A 12926-nucleotide genomic window follows, 5' to 3' on the forward strand; every position below is an offset into this window, starting at 1 on the left:
ACACTTGGGCACGCTGTTGTGTTTTTTTTTTTTTTTTCTGTTGGAGTCTATTTTAATTTAGCTTCTGAAACATATTTCATTCAATATCCAAATCCACAAAACCATGATAGGTTTACAGCCTGTATTCAGAAAGGAAGCGAATTATTCTGTATGTAGATTTTTTGATATTATATTAATTTTTGGATATATGAACAAGTTAACGGTTTTACTCCAAAGTAGCTCGAGCCAAAGCAAAACCAAAACCAGCAAAAACAATGACATAAATAAGAGAGTGGGAGAGACTGAGAGAGATGGAAAGAACTCGAATGTTTTCAGTAACAGGCAATTTGAAATAATTTTGTAAGCTTTAAAATAGTTGAAAATAGTGCATTATTTTCCATTTTAATATTACTTTAAGAAAATTATGTGTGTGTGTTTGAGGTAGGATATTTGAAAAACTCAGTAAAGGTTATTATTATTTTTTAATTAGGGAAAGCAAAGCTAAGGGGATGTGAATGGGTATCTCTTTTAGTTGAGACGAAGAGTGAGTTCTAGGTTAAATATAATCAAGGAATTTCCCTGTCTTTGCTATTTGAGATTGTGACCACAACAGGCGGTTGGCTGAAAGGGAGAATGAAGGGTGGGGGGAAGGGGGGGGTGGAGGTGGAGATGAAGAAAAAAAACAAAACAACTTCCTAAGCAGCTCTGTGAAATATTTAGTTCTAGAAGCAGTTACAGAAGCCCTCAAATCAAATCAGTATGCAGAGACAAGGAAACATTAATTAGCTGGAGCAGGATGGACACTCATTAGCTCTTGTTCTGTTGTGAAAGTCCAGGCTGCTGAAATTAAACTCTGATGCCATTCATGCCAGCATCCAATCACCAGAGAGACCAGAAGTTCAGAGATGACTCCAAGTTGCCAACAAGTGTGGCCACTATACGACAAGGACTCTAAAGCCGTGGTAGAGGGGGAAGAACAACTTTAGAGAGGATGCCCAGCTGGTAAGATTCGACTGTTTCTGATGTTTTAGTCCCTTGATGAATCTCATTGGCTCAAATCAAGAAACGCTCCGCCTCTTTGCAAATGTGTGTGAAGGGGGGAAGTGTCTACACTTCTATGTCTGATAGCATTTGACCCTATTGCTTTTAGCCTTCTGGCTTTATATCTATGTATACACAGGTATATGTGTATATGTTATAATACTGTTCTCCATTTGTTGATATCAAAGAGAGTTGAAGGAAATGAATTTTGAAACTTCACGGTGTGCCACCCTACAGTACTGTCCCGACCCTTACATCCAGCGGTGAGTTTAAACGTGACGTAACTTCTATCAAAACTTAATTGGAGTGCCTTGTGTATGATGAGTGTTTCTGCTGTGTACAAAGAGCAGCCTCTCTTTGTTTATGAGCACAGTGATATTATTTTGCACTTTCTGTGGACTTAAAGTGGTCTGTGGGCATCTCTTCTGGTTTTCTTTTTTAGTTCCTATCTGGATGTACAAGGTAACAAAGTTTGTAGACCATCTTCCCATGGTTTCTTAAAAAATGGTCACACCATTTTAAGATGTTTAAAATCTGTTATTTGTCTGGATCAGCGCTCACCAACCCAAGAAGAAGACATTTCATTGGACAGGAATAGAATAGTCTGTGGGTGATCTTCAAGTCAAAAGAAACACAGAATAATTTTGATTTATACCTTAAAAACAGATAAATAGCCATTGTTATACCAAACAGATTGTGGCTTGTCATTTTGGCTCTGTGGCATATTTTCTTCTTGATTTGTTTCATAACAAACAGCATCTTTTGACAAATCTGACTTTTAAAACTTAACAATTATACTCAATTTTATTTCTGTTTATAGGAAGGAACGTTTGCCTAGCACTAAGAGGGAATATTAGTGAGCATGCACGATGTGTGTGTGTGTGTGTGTGTGTGTGTGTGTTTCAAATTAGAGTTTGCTATTTTTAAACTGGTAAATGAAATCTGAACAGTGTTTTTCCAGTCATAAAGTTATGGGAGATATTCAAGTCGTATGTAGCAGTGTGATGTTGTTAATTTAACAGTATGAGATTTGATGTTGGAATTTCATACTTTACTTTCTGAGACTAATGAGGGAGGTCCTCTGATTGCTGAAAATGGTGTGGTTCCAAAGGGGTTAACTTGTCATTCACCATGGTGCCTATTAGAGCCTCATCCCAGCAGTCCAGTGGGCTCTCTGGCCAGGACTCACGGTCACATTGCTCAGGCAGTTAAGGAAACTGTGTGATCTTTTTTCATTAATAAGATTTGTTACCTTGTAAACATGAATGTGGACTATGTAGACGTAGCTTCTTTTCCTGGGAGATTTTTGGTGGGCTGTGTGAGACAGCAGAAGAGGAAAAGTAAGAGAGAAATGTAAATGGAATGGTTGACAGAGTAAGAAAAGAAAGGAAGAAAAAGGAAAGAGAGAGAGGAAGCAAGTTTGTGGTCCTCCAGGTTGAAACGGGAAATGTGAATGGTGATTTGATTCCTGCCTTGCTGTGTGCCATGAACAATAGTAGCAAAAATGAATGGCTCTGGAGTTCACGTTCTTACATAAGATTTCATTGGTGTTGGGGAGTGGGTGGATAAAAAGCAAAACACTAAAGATTTTCTAGTTCTCGAAATTTTTTCCAGCCTCAAAATTTCCTACTTCAAAAAAATCTTTGAAATACTATTTCTAAGAGGGTAATTGTGGTGAAACATTTGCTGTATAACGCTTCCCTTGATGGCATCTTTTTTAAAGTAGGTACGTGGATCTATCTCAGCTCTGGCAGAAGTTTTTTTCTATTGACTAGCAACCCACATGTCAGTCATGTACACCTCTGTCCAGAGGTATTTCTAGTGATTGATGAGGGAAGCCTGTAAATATAGATACATGAGGAAATTGCTTTTCGGAGTGTCCCGGAAACCGGCTAATTCATGGAGCAAATATCACCTCAGTTTTTGTCAGATTGTAAAATTTAAAATAATAATAGTACTTTAAAAATATTTTAAATGTTGCTGAATCCCTGAACTTTAATCATGGTGAGTGTCACTTTGGGGGAAGGGGGGGCATGTTGGGGAGCTGTGAGATGGTGTTGCAGGGTGGTCAGGGAATATTTATTTGCCAAGTAAATTGTTTTAGGCAAGATTATGTACTTTCCATTTGTAATAAAAACTTAATCCGCAAGTAAACGAAAGAAAAATATTTGCTGCCGAGCATCTACTCTGTGCAAGGCACTGGAAATACAAAAATGAGTAAGATATAGCTGTAATGCTTATTTATTTAACTTTATAGTACTTATATATTTAATAACATATATTTGCCTCATATATTTTAACTGCTTTGTCAGATATTTCTAGACTACTTAGTGAATGAATGAATGAATAAGTGGGATATCACTATAAGAAATCTATAATAATATATATTGTCGAAGCAAGAATCAAACAATATTCTCTTTGATACCTAAGGAGTGAATGAGTTTGAGCTGTTTTTTCTAAGCAGACAACCCTTGCAGTTCTCAGTTTACAAAATCTATTTTAAGTAAGACCAAATTTAATCATTCCATAATCATAGTCATCTACATAGTTAAATTTGTCTTTTTCCTGACCTTGTCTTTAGAAAGAAATTATAAAAGAGAATTTTCAAAAAAGGAAAGAACAGGATTTCTTGTTATTTTTAACTCTAAGCTACCTTAATGCATAAATTTCTTTTTATCAGAAAATAGAATAAATGAGAGCTGTTATTATCATTTACTGCTAAATGTTAATGCCATTCCTCAAAAGCCAATTTTAATATACATTTCAAAGTATGATGGTAATCATTCTCTCAGTTAAAATTGAGATTTCACCCTCTGTTACTTTTTCCTTTGCACCTGAACATATTGACACATTATGTATTTAGTTGTGCTCTGATGTGGATGCTAATTTACTCTAGTCTTTACAAAAACTTTTCTGAAAATCAAAACAGTACTTAAGCTATAGAGCTTAGATTTCCCCTTTGATGCTATTGACCATTACAAGAAGAAGAGAAGGTGGACAAATCACAAGTTTTGTCATTTTATTGCTAACTTAATTTTAACAAAAATAGATGAAATTATGCAAAATCAATAAGAGCCAAAGGGTAAGATACAGTTTCCTTGTAAATTAAAACCATATACAGTGAGTTCTGTTTACTTTTTATTAGTAAATATTCAAAATGAATCTAAAATTTAGCATTTTACAAGTTAAACTTTTGTTAATTTATGGTTTGGGTTATAATTTGGGTCTTCTTGCACCCTTTAGTTTTTAGAATTGCCACCTAGTTTTTAACATAAATCTCTTTAACCAAGTAATTCTAAAAGACAGATTAAATTCCTCCAGATATCATTTTGAAAATAAACCAGCTAAAATGATAAAATGGAATCCAGATTAAATTTTGAAACACTGTGATAGCTGAGGACTAAAAATAAGAGAAAGTAAAACATATTACTATTTGAACCACTTGTAAAATGATTTTGAGTTATTTTTTTCAGTCACCCTCTACTCAAAAGAAGCTTGAACTGTTAAAGTATTGTATGGATGAGTAAGAAGTATTTCCTGTGTAAATTACATATTGATTGTGAATTTTATGCTTTACTAGCTTAAAGGTCAACTTTATTAACTGTATTTTCTAAATATATCCCAAAAGGAGGAGGAGGGGAGTGGGTGACAGCGAACTTACAATGGATCATTTTGTTTGTCAAATGCAATCGCATAAAGACAGATGTAGTCCTGTGTTGAGTGTCTTCCACTTGCTTCTCCACATCCACCCTACATCCTTCTTGTTCTGAATCCCAGGAAGCTGACTTACGAAGATTGCATTGACAGTTCCTTTCTCCTCTGGTTTCCTCTTGGGTTCAACCAGTGGGCACCTCTAGTAGGAGATCGAAGGGCAGGAGGAGAGTGAATTTGGGGTATATGTTTCCCTGCTGTTCTGCTACGTTTTCTACTAAAGGCTGCAGGTCCTGTAGGGGCTCTCAACCACAGTTCCGGACGTCTTGAGTTTGAGTAACTGCTCTCTCCTTTTCCTTCGAGCATAGGAGTGGTGCTTCCTTCGAGCATTTCTAGCCACTGCTAACTCCAAAAAGCCATACCATATCTCTTCTCCCTTGATCAATAGTTCCTTTATTAAACTATCTCCAACTGCTTTTTTTTCAAATGCTCTTTTTCCTCCTAAGGTCATACACAGTAGAAAAACACATGAAAAATGTGCCCATAGTGTTGTTTATGTGCACACGGAAACTTCAAAAATTGATATAACATTTAATAATATAATTGCTGATGCCAATTAAGGATGTATCCATCCATTTCAGTGAGCAGGCCAGTTTTTAATAAGGCTAATCCATTAATTTTAGCTAGCTCCAGAATCACTAAGTTTCTTTGTCTGACTGAAAGGAATGAGCTGACATGCTGCAGTCTGTGTAGGTTGTTATGTCAGTACTTGAAATGAAGCAAGGCAGAGGACAGGAAGAGCTGGTTCATAAAGAAATACAAAGGTACAGTTTATCAGCAGGGACTAATGTAGCCACCAGTTGTAGTCAAGAAAAATCTGCCTCCAACCCTTATAATTTCCACAAGAATACATGTCAAAAGACCTTCATGACCCACTGTAGTTAGCCAAAAGTATGACGTATTATAATTCTGTATGCTGCCCCTGAGCTGTGAGTGCATTTAAATGGCAGAGAGGCAGGGAAGTGTGTCAGCTGAGGGCACATAGGACTTGTCAAAAGACTATTATCCAATAGTCTTAACTCCACCACTCATTGATTATGTGACCTTCATAAAATCACTTAAGCTATCTAAATCAAAGTTTCTTCATGAGATAAGTAGGGATAACAACTTCTGGCCAACTGTTCACAACTAAGACATTGAGAATTAAATATTAACCCAACCAGAGTCTGAAATGCATCCCCTTAGGGTATTGCTCAGCTCTACTCTTGTGGGTATGGCACAACAGTGAACTGGAGATTCCTTCCCAGTGACAATTGTGTCCTCATGGAGGCAAACCTGAAGTTCCATTTTGCTCTATATCATCTTTCAATTAAGCACAAAGATGATTATGAGTCTTGACATGATCTTGACTTGTCCCAATTCTTCTGCTTTAGAATTGAGAAATCTAAAACCTTAGAGAGGTTAAGTGATTAGCCCAAAATCACACACACAAAAATAGTAGCAGAACCAAGTCTAGAATTCAAGTCTCTTCCCTGTTCAGTGCTATTTCTACCATAGAACATAACATTTTATTAGATCTGTATAGAACTTTATGATTAACAAAGTGCTATTCAACACATTACGTAGCTGATCCACTGTGGCAGGTATGGTAAGCAAAATAATGGCCTCCAGAGATAGCCACGTCCTAATGCTCAAAACCTGTGAATATGTTAACTTACACAGCAAAGGGGTATTAGGTTGCAGATGGAATTAAAGCTGCTAATCACCCAACCTTAAAATAGGTAGATTATCTTGGACTGTCCATGTGGAGCCCAATGTAATCGCAAGAGTCCTCAAGTGGAAGTGGGAGGTAGAGAAAGAATAAAAGTGATGTGAGGTGAGAAAAGATTCAACAGATTTTGAACATAGAAGAGAATCAGGATCCAAGGAAGGCTGGCTGTCTCTCGAAGGTGGAAAAGGCAAGGAAGCACATTTTCCTTTACAGCCACCAGGAGGAACACAGTCCTGCCAACACCTTGATTTCAGCCCGGTGAGATCTGTATCAGGCTTCCAACCTATAGAACTGTGAGATGATACATCTGGGTTGGTCTAAGCCACAAGTTTGTGGTAACTCGTTACAGCAGCAATAGGAAATGAATTCACCACGTAACGGATTTTTATCCTCAAATTGTAGGTATGGAAACTAAAACTTTGTTTTGATTTGTTTGTTTAACTAAAGTATTCCAGGAGCTTATTTATTTTCTTGGTGCTGAGTGGGGAAGATAGAAGGTATGAGTAAGATACCATCCTAGACCTTAGGGAATCCAAAGAAGAACTTCACACATAGAAATACTACAGTGAAATGTCTATTTAGGTCTTCTGCACATTTTTGGATTGGGTTGTTTGTTTTTTTTGATATGGAGCTGCACCAGCTGTTTGTAAATTTTGGAGATTAATCCTTTGTCAGTAGCTTCATTTGCAAATATTTTCTCCCATTCTGAGGGTTGTCTTTTCATCTTGTTTATGGTTTCCTTTGCTGTGCAAAAGCTTTTAAGTTTCATTAGGTCCCATTTGTTTATTTTTGTTTTTATTTTCATTTCTCTAGGAAGTGGGTCAAAAAGGATCTTGCTATAATTTATGTCATAGAGTGTTCTGTCTATGTTTTCCTCTAAGAGTTTGATAGTGTCTGGCCTTACATTTAGGTCTTTAATCCATTTTGAGTTTATTTTTGTGTGTGGTGTTAGAGAGTGTTCTAATTTCATTCTTTTACATGTAGCTGTCCAGTTTTCCCAGCACCACTTATTAAAGAGGCTGTCTTTTCTCCATTGTATATTCTTGCCTCCTTTATCAAAGAAAATGTGACCATATGTGCGTGGGTTTATCTCTGGGCTTTCTATCCTGTTCCATTGATCTATATTTCTGTTTTTGTGCCAGTACCATACTTTCTTGATTACTGTAGCTTTGTAGTATGGTCTGAAGTCAGGGAGCCTGATTCCTCCAGCTCCCTTTTTCTTTCTCAAGATGGCTTTGGCTATTCGGGGTCTTTTGTGTTTCCATACACACTGTGAAATTTTTTGTTCTAGTTCTGTGAAAAATGCCAGTGGTAGTTTGATAGGGATTGCATTGAATCTGTAGATTGCTTTGGGTAGTAGAGTCATTTTCGTAATGTTGATCCTTCCAATCCAAGAACATGGTATATCTCTCCATCTATTTGTATCATCTTTAACTTCTTTCATCAGTGTCTTATAATTTTCTGCATACAGGTCTTTTGTCTCCTTAGCTTATTCCTAGGTATAGATTGCCAACAAACACATTAATTATTAGAAAAATAATTATTAGAAATAATAATTATTAGAAAAATGCAAATCAAAACTACAATGAGGGGGCTTCCCTGGTGGCACAGTGATTGGGAATCCACCTGCAATTATACTCCAATAAAGATGTTAAAGAAAAATAATTATTAGAAAAATGCAAATCAAAACTACAATGAGGGGGCTTCCCTGGTGGCACAGTGGTTGGGAATCCACCTGCCAGTGCAGGGGACGTGGGTTCGTGCCCCAGTCCGGGAAGATCCCACATGCTGTGGAGTGGCTGGGCCTGTGAGCCATGGCCGCTGAGCCTGTGCATCCGGAGCGTGCGCTCTGCAACGGGAGAGGCCACAACAGTGAGAGGCCTGCATACCGCAAAAGAACAAACAAACAAACAAACAAAAACTACAATGAGATATCTCCTCACACCGGTCAGAATGGCCATCATCAAAAAGTCTACAAACAATAAATGCTGGAGAGGGTGTGGAGAAAAAGGAACCCTCTTGCACTGTTGGTGGGAATGTAAATTGATACAGCCGCTGTGGAGAACATGATGGAGGTTCCTTAAAAAACTAAAAATAGAAGCACCATATGACCCAGTAATCCCACTACTGGGCATATACCCTGAGAAAACCATAATTCAAAAAGAGTCATGTACCACGATGTTCATTGCAAGTCTATTTACAAGAGCCAGGACATGGAAGCAACCTAAGTGTCCATCGACAGATGAATGGATAAAGAAGATGTGACACATATATACAATGGAATATTACTTAGCCATAAAAAGAAATGAAACTGAGTAATTTGTAGTGAAGTGGATGGACCTAGAGTCTGTCATACGGAGTGAAGTAAGTCAGAAAGAGAGAAACAAATATCATATGCTAAAACATATACATGGAATCAAAAGAAAATGGTCATGCAGGACCTAGAGGCAAGACGGGAATAAAGATGCAGTCCTACTATAGAATGCACTTGAGGACACGGGGAGGGGGAAGGGTAAGCTGGGACAACGTGAGAGAGTGGCATGGACATATATACACTACCAAATGTAAAATAGATAGCTAGTGGGAAGCAGCCGCATAGCACAGGGAGATCAGCTAGGTGCTTTGTGACCACCTAGAGGGTTGGGATAGGGAGGGTGGGAGGGGGACGCAAGAGGGAAGAGATATGGGGATATATGTATATGTATAACTGATTCGCTTTGTTATAAAGCAGAAACTAACACACCATTGTAAAGCAATTATACTCCAATAAAGATGTTAAAAAAAAAAAAGAAGAAATACTACAGTGAGGTGCAAGGAAGGGTAGAAGTCCCTGGCCGTGCAGGCTGGGGACTGCAAGTACAAAGCACCCCTCTGAAGGCAGCAAGTTTGAAGGGTGACTTTGGTTAGTAGCATCTGTTAAGGTTTCTCAAAATGCTTCATAGTGAAATACATTTGACTCTTAGGAGGTAACTGAAACTGTGATGCCCAAATTCAGATTCAGGAAAATATAGTAGTATACACGTTCACTTCTGATGCTGTCAGGAATTCAGAGAGCTGTTACATCGATACCCTGAGACTATGACTTGGTAAGTCCAGGTGGAGCTTCGGAATTGCATTGTTAACAAAAACAAACAATTTTGATTCATGAACGTCTCAGACCACTCCTGGGAAAAAACAGCTGCAGGCCTTCTGGTGGTATAAGTTTCCCAGTTAATTTTAGGTTTAAATTACACTGATGCCTCCCTCTGAGAAATTGAGGGTGAGGGCAAGGAATGCAAAAGCAGCATTTTTATCAAGCACACCAGATGATTGGTTTGTATGCACACCCAATTTTGAGAGAGTGAGACAAACTTGGACCCAATGTCCCAGTTGAAGCTCATAAAAAGGTACCCCCAGTGGTATGAACAGCAGAGACCACATGCCTTTCCAAAGACAGACTTCATGTTCTCACTTTACTTAAAAGCCAAGTGGATTGTGAGATTAAAGTGGCAATTTTCAATCTGTTTCAAGTCAAGAGAGCCAAGTTTTTGATTAGCTGTTTTGTAGCTCAAATTTGTCCTGACAGGGTTTCTATCTCCTTTAAAGAACTCACCAAGGAATACTCCTCAAGCAACAAGTGATGGATGGATAAAGCACTATAATTATGATCAAAGTCCAAAGACTCCAGCCTATGTAATTATGCACTTCCCAGCCTCTGAAAGTCACTTTGTTCCATTTAAAATAGGATGAGACATGGACATGGGGTGGTGTGTACTTTTTGGTTTGTCAGGTTTTGGGAAATGACAGTTATTAACATTTCTGTTTTACCTTAAGCCATAATATTTGGGGGATAATTTAGACGGAGAGAGTTGTCACTCTATTCTTATCGTTTGCCTTCCAATCTTCACTTACATTTGACTCTTTTTATTATGAATTAGACTCTTTCAAGTTCAGAGTGAAATAATTAAGCTTAGAAGAAGAATTATGAGGGCTGAAAATCTCCTTGCCACTTTTAAACTTCTCGCATCTTTTTCTTTTGTTTCAAATGAGCAAACTTAATTTCTCAAGTTGAACAGCACCCATTCGCACTTTCCATGAACTCGTGCAGCTGTCTCATAATTGAGGACAATACCAGCATTATAATAATAGGACTGATAAAGCATTTTGAGTCAAGAAGTACAAAATTGGGGACTTCCTTGGTGGCACATTGACTGGGAGTCCGCCTGCCAATGCAGGGGACACGGATTCAAGCCCTGGTCCGGGAGGATCCCACATGCCACGGAGCAGCTAGGCTTGCGTGCCACAGCTGCTGAGGCTGCACGCTGGAGCCCGCTAGCCACGGCTGCTGAGCCCTTGAGCCACAACTACCGGTGCCCGCATGCCTGGAACCCATGCTCCGCAACAGGAGAAGCCACCACAATGAGAAGCCTGCGCACAGCAACGAAGAGTAGCCCCCCGCTCGCCACAACTAGAGAAAACCCGCACACAACAATGAAGACCCAACACAGTCAAAAATAAATAAATATATAAATTTAAAAAGAAAAAGAAGTACGAAATTGGAAGCTAGTGTGATAATTTAATCAGCCACATGGTTACCTAGAGTAGATTTTTTAAAAAAATTTATATACTTTCGGCTGCATTGGGTCTTCATTGCTGCACATGGGCTTTCTCTAGTTGTGGCGAGTGGGGGCTACTCTTTGTTGCGGTTCACGGGCTTCTCATTGCGGTGGCTTCTCTTGCTGAAGAGCATAGGCCCTAGGCGCACGGACTTCAGTAGTTGTGGCATGCGGGCTCAGTAGTTGTGGCTCGCGGGCTCTAGAGCACAGGCTCAGTAGTTGTGGCACACGGGCTTAGTTGCTCGGCGGCATATGGCATCTTCCCGGACCAGGGCTTGAACCCGTGTCTCCTGCGTTGGCAGGTGGACTCTCAACCACTGCGCCACCAGGGAAGCCCTAGAGTAGATTTTTAATGTAAGCTTTTTTTACAGATGGTGATATAGATTGAAATAAATAATAGAATACGTACAAATTTATGATAGGGGTAACACTGCAATAGAGACTTTTGCCTCTAAAGTTAAGTGTGTCATGTCTTAAGACTGTTGATTGTATTTAACTTATCCCCCATGTTGATTGTATTTAACTTATCCCCCAGTCATATCCTGACATTTCATCAAGGTGGTCAATTTTTAGAGCTTCCTTAAAAATATCAGGCTTTAGATATTTTATTTGAAATTCAGCATTAGCTTTTCTTTTCCTTTTCTGACTCAGTGTTTCCATTTCTGTGCTTGAACTTAGTAGTGTCATTTACTTCTTAACTACCTAAATAATTTATTGAAGATTTCCATGGGAAAACTCACTTTCTTCCAACTTTTTTCATTGCAACCTCCCCTAAGTAAAAAGTGCTAATAAGATATATGTTTCCATTTTATTTTTCTTGTGAACACTTTTATCTCAGGCAATGAATGGAAAACTTTCTTCTTGACAGGATTTTCCAACTAAATTATGAGCAATCAAAAGTCAGCATCTCAATCTAATGTGATATATCTATGCACCTGCATAAGCTATTTTTTAGTATCCTGTAGAGGCTGATGTGGTTTTAATGAATATTTCAAGCTTAGTGAAGAGATCTCACTGGATGACTTCTCTTCACATTAGCACTGGTGTGAACGTGGCACACTTTATAGATTCTTATGTTGAATCATGTCTTCACTGAGTGAAAGGCTTGTCTATGAAAGCACTACTTGCCCTTCTATCTGACATTTGAGGACCCACCTTATCTTCCTACATAAAATGTATATACAGTTTTACCTCTAAATCTTGAATATTTTCCCTGTCTACTTTTCTCCCCCTTTCTTCCTTCTGTCTTTCATAGAAGCTCTGTGTATCTTTGCTTCTTGGGAATATAGAATATTCCTGAAAAAGCTAAAAATGTCACAAAACAGTTTTTTAAAAACTAGTTCAAGCTTTGCTCTGCAAAAGTAAAATTGGGGCATTTTGTGAGAGAAATTATGACAGCCACATATCAAAAATTAAGAACTGACAAAATATATAACTTCTGGATTTTATTTAAAAATACGTCTTAGTATTGCTATCTAGTTTATCTGAGTTGCTAAGCAGATTTTAAAGGAGTTTTGTAAGTTAGCAAATATTTAAATAAACTGATAGATATTGTTTGTTGGGGTGACAAGGAGGAATAGAAAAAAGGAAATGACAAAGGCTTAAATAGTCCAAGCTTATTGGAAACTACAAAATTATTCAATAATGTTCAGTAAATATTTATTAAATGAATATATGATAAGAAGTTTAAAAATTCAAAGTTTTTAAGTACTGGTTTTTGCTATATCAGATCTTCTAGCACCATATGAATTAAGTGCAAGTTAAAGAAAGATCTTTGAAGCTCAGGTTGAAACATAAGTGTCAGAGCACTTTAGATGAAATATTCATTCTCAGATGAAATATTCAGATAAAAGCATTTGTGACTTGATATTAATGATATCAAAAATTAT

The 12926-nt window shown here is 37.9% G+C and overlaps 1 protein-coding gene across 6 annotated transcripts in view; it reads left to right on the top strand.

Moving 5' to 3' along the window:
* The first annotated feature begins 879 nt into the window (after positions 1 to 879).
* TP63 (tumor protein p63) overlaps positions 880 to 12926 on the top strand; it is a 228645-nt gene continuing 216598 nt past the window's right edge. For 3 of the 6 annotated variants that reach the window (XM_082654522.1, XM_082654525.1, XM_082654526.1), the window contains exon 1: positions 1115 to 1283. In XM_082654522.1, the coding sequence (XP_082510648.1) occupies positions 1222 to 1283 (62 nt within the window). In that variant the 5' untranslated portion in view covers positions 1115 to 1221. Of the gene's footprint in view, positions 982 to 1114; positions 1284 to 12926 lie in introns of those variants that run through there. The other 3 variants (XM_082654521.1, XM_082654523.1, XM_082654524.1) reach the window with 3 other exon arrangements.

Source organism: Grampus griseus, assembly GCF_964374135.1.
Source record: "Grampus griseus genome assembly, chromosome: 5".
Lineage (NCBI taxonomy): Eukaryota > Metazoa > Chordata > Mammalia > Artiodactyla > Delphinidae > Grampus > Grampus griseus.